The following is a 7,219-nucleotide window of genomic DNA, read 5'->3' as shown; positions in this document are numbered from 1 at the left end:
AAAAAAAAGAGATATGATTGATGTGTTAGTTATACGTGTTCCTCAACGCTCACACTTAATCGATGTTAAGACGGTGAATTTCAATTTTTCACTTTTTAGAAGGAAATTAAAATTTCAAATTTTTAATTGTTTAAAATTCTGTTTTAAAATTCTAAAATTTTAAATTTTTCAAAAAAAAACATTCAAATAATAAATTTTAGATTATAGAAATTCAAATTTTTTGATAAATTATTTTTCTCAGTTAAAATTCTCTATCCAAACACGCTTTTAAGAAAATTTACTTAGTTGGATTTACCATACCATACGTCGTTATGCACGTCAAACAAAAAAATAAAAAACATTGAAAGTTTAATAATAACTTTTCTATATCACCAAAGAAAAATTACAAAAATTAGCTGGCGATTATTTCTCATTGACGCCTTATAAATATTTTTATCTCATTTCCCTTGTTTTGTTCAATACTACTCCAATCACTACTCGTGCAACACTCAATTCATGAAGAAAACATGAATTTTCTTTCAATTTTTCCAACTCAGTGCCTTTTTGCTGCTGCCCTTTTCTCCGCCATCAATTACACTTCTTCCACTTGACACTTGTCACTATTCATTCATAGGAGACTATCAAAGGCTAATAGATAATATGCCATTCATATGTGCTTGAAAATTTCATTTCAGCTCATTTTCCGTTGAAGAAGCCAGTTGGTGAATGCCTCAAGGGTTTTCATGTCAGCTCTATAATGTTTCTGAGTAAACTCAAGCAGCATAGGCCATGTAAAATCAGGGTATATCCTTGGTGTCAAATCATCCACCAATTCACTTGGTGGACTAACCACCTTATCACCTTTTGGACACAAAAAGAAAGCAAGAGATTTTCTTGTGGTCTTGCTGTTCACCACTGCCCTATGCAAGCAACTCTTGTACCTTCCATTTGAAAGAGCCTACACAATAATAGAAAAAGGTTGAATAAGAATAAGAATAACAAAAACATTACACAAAAAGGATATATAAGATGAGTTGAATGGTTAAAGAAGAAGGAAAGAGAAGAAAAATCACAAATTCAATCCTCTCTGCTAACAAAATTAATAACAAACACTTACCGATAAAAACAAACATCATCGAGGAAAAATCATTGTTTGCCAAATTAAGATAGGTGCATTCAAAGAGAGATCAAACATACCATGAAGGTGTCACCTATGTTGACAACAAAAGCATTGAAATTTGGGCTAATGGAATGCCACTCATTGTCAACAAAAACTTGGAGGCCTCCCACTTGGTCTTGGTGAAGAATGGTCAAAGATGTTGGGTCACAGTGAGGTCCAGTGCCCAAAGTGAGGTCAGGCTTTTGACAAGGAGGGTAGTAATTGAGCCTCATTATTGAGTTATTCTCTTCAAAGAACTCTCTAAAACATGCTTTACCAACTCCAAGACTCATTCCCAAAAGTTCCATTATCCCCAAAGAAAGATTGCTCATGGCATCACAATAGTCCTGGTAAACCCTCCTGTTTTTCAATAGAAACACAATTTAGCATAGAGTCAAAGCAAATGATATCAAACAAGAAGGAAGGAATAGAAAGAAAAAGAAAATGTTGACATGTTTTGGTTACCAACTTACCCAAATTGCTCAAACTCTTTCTCCAATGTGTTGCACAAGTAGTCTTTGACAATAGTGGATGAATTTTCCTCAGCCGAGTACTGAAAAGAAAGTGTCTCTTTCCATGGAAGCTTTGAAGAGAACCTGCCAGTGAAGCTACTAGCATAACCACAGTGTTCCCCTGTTTTCCTCTGAGCCCTCTGTTTCTGAGACAGAGGAACCTCAAAGAAGTCATCCATGTAGCTATGAGCATTAGAGATTAAGTTGGCATCAATCCCATGGTTCACCACAAGAAAGAAACCATGCTTTTGGCATGCCTCACCAACTATCCTTGCAGCCTCCATTGTTGCAACAGGGTCACCAGAGAGGAACCCCCCCAAGTCAATGAGAGGGACACCAAGCTCAGGCACATTCATGCATGGCTTTTCCTCATCAGGCCAAATGAACTGTTTTGGTAGGTTGAGTTGGTGCCTGAGAAGTGAGGCATCAAAAACCAATGGTGCTTCATCTTCTTTGTGCTCTTGGTGGTGCTTTTGTGGTTGAGACATTGATTGTATATTTGTTATGCACTCTATGGCCATTGCATTAGCAATGCAAAATTAGTTTATAATAGTAAAATACTATAATAATAAAAGGTTATGTTTTGAGAAGCAGAGCAAAACAGAGAAACAGAGAGAGATAAATAAGTTCGAGAGAGAGGATGAAAGAAAAGCCAAGGGTGCTAGTTGAAGAAATCAGAGAGAAGAATTGGAGCATTATATAGGCACAGGGTCTCTCTATCTATCTATATGCCCTTTACACTCACAACTCATGGCATGCAAATTAAATTACCAACATGGGTGTGGCCGTGGAAATGGAACCCCTAGTATATGTGGAAGAGAAAAGTTCAAAATCTGAAAAAGATAATCTTTTAAAGAGTTTTATGATCACCACACTGTTAGAATTAAGAATTAATATCCCAAGAACAATGTGTTTGACATGACTTGGTTAAAAACAAAGAAAAAAAAGTGGAATATATTTTCGTATTTTCGCTCATTTTTTATGACATAATTTTACAATTATAAGAGAGTGAGAGAGAGAACCGCTAACAAAGTTGTCTTTGATACGCACCAAGTACAATACAAGGAGAGCATTGCATGATAAACGCTTAAGTTCCAATAGTTTATTTTTTTATTTTGTATCTTGTTTGGTAAATAATGGATAGTACTAATATTGAGACAAAAAATCATCTCAAGATATATTTGAGTGATAAAATTTGAAATTTTTATACTGTCCATCTCCTTGTAAGTTGAATTGTTTCATGTATTTTTTTTTCAAATCAAACATGAAACAATTATAATTGTCTTATCCATTACAATATTGTTTTTAGCAAATCAAACAAATAGTTAAGTTTTATCTTTAAGCTAACAATTTGTAAGGTCATGCATTACATTAAGAGAGAATATGATAGAAGTCACCTTAGTTCTCCTGTCAAATCTTTTTTAAATAATATGCATGGACATATTAAAAATCATTTCATGCCTTAACAATTTTATTTGAAAAGAAAATTATATTCAAATTACAAAAGTATACAAATACATTAATGATAATAATTTAATATTTAATATTATCTTCATAAATCATTATTTATTATTATTTTAAATTCAAAGTTTAATGTCCATAATTGTCACTGTGAAAAAAATAAATATACAATCAACTAATTAAAAATCATAATAGATGTAACTTTTATTTTCATTACAAAAGTTAACAAATTTATTGTATATAATGATTTGTAATTAGATGTGAATGTAACAATATTTTACATTGCAAAAACTATTTTATCTTAAATTCATGTGCGATTCAATAAATTAAAAGTCGAAATCATAAAATAAGGAATGAGATGAGTTTTATATAAAGTTTAACCAATAATAAAAAATTAAAAATGTGTTAAACTAAGAATGTATTACCAATATTTTTCTTTATAATAGATAAGGGTTCTATATTTTTAAAATAATAAACAAGTGTAAAGCACATTTTCACGGTGCTAGTTTTTTCATTGAAAATCATCCAATAAATTTTCAAATGTAGAAATATGTCTTCTTTTTTTTCTATTATGTTTTAAAGGCTATGTTTTTTTTAGGATCAAAGGCTATGTTTAGCTCAATTTTAAAAAAAAATATTTTAAAGTTAAACTTTAAAGTAAGAGTTTAAAAATAAAATAATTTTACAGTTGTACTTAAAAAGTTTCTTTTAAGTCAAAGTTATGTTTCATTGTCATATGTCAGTTGTTTAAGATGAAAGGGAGAGAAAGACGGAGGTTAGAGTGTACAACTTATTTAAAAGCTATTTCAATTAGTTCCTTTAGAAAAAGGAAAGAAGTTAATTTTCTCCCATTTTCTTTTATAAAAATTAAGCTCCTTAATTTTTCAAAAGTTTTTTTTATCCAAATGTGTTTATGACAATTTCTCCTAATCTGATTAGACATTACCTACAAATATTTCCCAATTGGTAGTTAAAATATAATTTCTTTTGAGATATAAAGAAGGTGAAAGTAAATTTTGTCTATCTTTAATACTTTAGAGAATTCAATCAAATACTTCCCATGCTTAAGTTATTTAGCTATTTCTACTTTCTACCAATTAAACCAAATCAGTCTTTTCCTTTAGGTGTGGATTTTATCTTTTTTTTTTCTAACGATGATATTAGTATAAAATATTTGTCATTAAAAAAAAGAATTAATTTCTATTAATGAATGCATAGTCACACATAAGATGAATATATTTTTGTCAACGTGATTTATTTCATATACAAAACTAAAATTCAAACCTAAAATCTACTACTTATGTCAACTAGTGTTAGTATAATATTCCCTAATTGAAAATAGAAAACTAACTTATTTTAATGTGTAGATATAACAATAATTTGTTTTATTTTTTCTCATAAAATCTTTTCTGTATACAAAGATTTCAACATTGATAAATAAAAGTGTGCCAACAACATATTTTTTAACACTTTTTTTAACCTATTTTTTTATTGATTAAAATTTATATAAATCACACTAGTTTCAAAATACGACTCACTAAATATGAAAGAGACCAGCATGGCAACATATATATTCAGTGGAACCCAGATTAATTTCACCTAATAAGAGAATATGTAAAAAGTAGTGTTAAAAAGGGAGAAAGATGAAGGTCTTATGACAATTATACCTTTCAATCGAAATTTCTCAACAAATCAGCGCGGACATTGTACAATAATGGCATTTTCTATTACTAATAATTGATTATCAATGTAAGACTTGAATTCGTGAAGGCTATATTCGAAAATCAAGTTGGAGGAACTGAGCAGATCTGAAATGGTTTCATTGGTTCACGTGGTGGGAGCAAGTCTAAGAATACATTAAGTGGTTGATGGAGTGAGGAGAAGAGAACCCTCCACTTAGACTCAAGCCAGCAACTGCAGAACCATGTGCATGCATAGACATAGACTAGTTCACTTTTATGTTAGTAGCATCATATGCTGCTTCAACCAATACAGAATTGATTGTCAACATTTTTCACACGTGAAATAAGTTGTTTTCTTAAGTAATCGATTGTGAAGAATTCATAATATATAGATTATTTAACGTAAAAAGTGATTTTAAAAATATTCCTTTACTTTTTACGTTTCTCTTATTCCTCTTGAATCATACATTCTTATTTTTACTATATTTCTCACTTATTTTCATTCACTCAATTTTTTTCTTCTTTATTTCTATTAACCTTATTTCACTTTTTTTTTTCTTTCTTAATCCCACATTTTACCACACAACTCACAAAATTTCATGAATTTTATTATCCAATTATCCAAGTTAATTATTCACCAATTTCATCATCCAACTTTTTAGTTTATACATACTTTATCATTCAGAGTTTTTTTTTTTTGCATATTTTATCACTTTTTTTTTTATAAAATATGTATTTTATCATTTAAGTTTTCAATTTTCACGAATTGTACCATTATGTTATTAACGTAACAATGTCATTTTTGTGTTTTCTTTAGTTTTTTTTAGTGACACTTCATTAGGTGGTAAAATTTGTCAAAATTATAAATTTAAATGATACAATTCACACAAAAAATTGGATAATAAAATTTATAAAATAATAAAAGTCCAATGATAAAATGTGTGATTAAGTTTTTTTTCCTTCCCATCAAATACACTCACGTTTAAGTAAAAAAAAAATACTACAGTTACTTTGTATTTTTGAATTCGGATTTCCTAATTATTTAAGTAACGGTCCAAATTCTTATGGTATTTGTCCTTTATCATGGAGCCAAGAAAGCGTTTCCCAATGGCGTTTTTGGCTTTTCTTGCTGAGAGTATTGCTAGTGTCACCCTCCACAGAACGAAGGACGAGTCTTACGCTTACGAAAAATTGAAAGTTCCATCATCCATGAACAGCACGGAGTAAAATCTATATTACCCTACATGCTACATTATCATTCGGATTTATGTTAATAAAATGATACTTCATTAGTTTGTTTTACACATGCTTGACTTAGAAGGGATGAGTTCTACATAAATACACTTTAGGTATTCTTCAAGTTACATTTATACATTATAAAAGAAAAAATGACTCTTTTCACTTGGCATTAAATAAGTAAAGAGTATTTTGCCAAAAAAAAAAAAAAAAGAGAGCATATATTATCTCATTTACGAACATAGTTTAAGTGCCCACTCATCTCCACGACTCCAACGTCATAAGTTTGTGAAAGTCCCTTCAACCACTTTACGGGAAACAACATTAAGAAGTTAATGCAAATTATGAAAGGCAAAAGCATAAGTAACTACAAAAGTCTTGTCCACTATGCTATGTTTCTAGTCTCCGATCGATTACCATGTTCCCCATTTTTCTTCATCACCTTAGCATGTCAATAAAATATCTTGGAGATTGAATGAATTCAGGATCAAGTAAGAAATTAATTCTTTAAAAAGAGGGTAAAAAGTTAAAGTGCTGGAAGAAAAAGAGAAGAAGAAAAAATGGGACATTAAAAACATAAAGGTACTTGCAATTCGAATATGCATGTTGTGACAAAAGTTCTATCAAGGGGCAGCTTTTGGGGAGAACCAATTGCAATATGGCTACGTACAAAAAAACAAGGAGGAAAATCGTATCCAATATGAGAGTAGAGGCAGTTAGACAAGTTATTTTATTGGTATCAGCAAAAGATTACAAAAGAACCAAAATGACTAATAGAGTTAGAGGATTTCATGTCACAAAAACACCAGATTACAATGAACAGAATATGAGTCGGTGTGGTGGTGGGTAGGTTTCCCCTTCAAGATTGGCTGAGTTTCCAATCAGAGAATTCAAAGTGTTCCATGAAATGATTAGGGGTTTGAATCTAGCGTAGATTCACGTAATGGAGAAATATGTCTCTTTTCATAATAATTAATGGGTAGAAGAGAGTGGTGATTAATTTTGACAAAGATATAGTACTAATCAAATTATAAGGTGGGAAGGTTTGGAAATTTAGAGGGGTGGAAAATGAAAGGGAAGGTCGACAGAGGCATAGTATTTCAAAATTTTGTAAGAATTAATCATGCATTTCCCTAAGATAAGAGATATGAAAAGTCTCAAGATTTTAAAAACATTGTAATAAAATATTC

At 30.4% G+C, this 7,219-nt stretch overlaps 1 protein-coding gene across 1 annotated transcript; it reads right to left on the bottom strand.

The window, feature by feature from the left end:
• Window positions 1-340: 340 nt before the first annotated feature.
• LOC114366987 (gibberellin 20 oxidase 1-like) lies at window positions 341-2,430 on the bottom strand. The gene is made up of 3 exons (XM_028324044.1): window positions 1,612-2,430; window positions 1,177-1,498; window positions 341-937 (listed from the first exon to the last, which is right to left on the bottom strand). Exons 1-3 carry the CDS (start codon window positions 2,169-2,171, stop codon window positions 671-673), a joined length of 1,149 nt encoding a protein of 382 aa, XP_028179845.1. The 5' UTR covers window positions 2,172-2,430; the 3' UTR covers window positions 341-670.
• Window positions 2,431-7,219: the final 4,789 nt, after the last annotated feature.

Source organism: Glycine soja, chromosome 9, assembly GCF_004193775.1.
Source record: "Glycine soja cultivar W05 chromosome 9, ASM419377v2, whole genome shotgun sequence".
NCBI lineage: Eukaryota > Viridiplantae > Streptophyta > Magnoliopsida > Fabales > Fabaceae > Glycine > Glycine soja.
The sequence above is the reverse complement of the archived record's forward strand: the minus strand, read 5'-3'. Positions and strand labels throughout refer to the sequence as shown.

Bases quoted from the DNA above. Each gene is read 5' to 3' on its own strand.
- LOC114366987 (XM_028324044.1), bottom strand. From the start codon at position 2,171: ATGGCCATAGAGTGCATAACAAATATACAATCAATGTCTCAACCACAA. The intron at 1,499-1,611 runs GTAAGTTGGTAA...ATTGAAAAACAG, and splicing joins AAAGAGTTTGAGCAATTTGG to GAGGGTTTACCAGGACTATT. The intron at 938-1,176 runs GTATGTTTGATC...ATTATTGTGTAG, and splicing joins ACATAGGTGACACCTTCATG to GCTCTTTCAAATGGAAGGTA.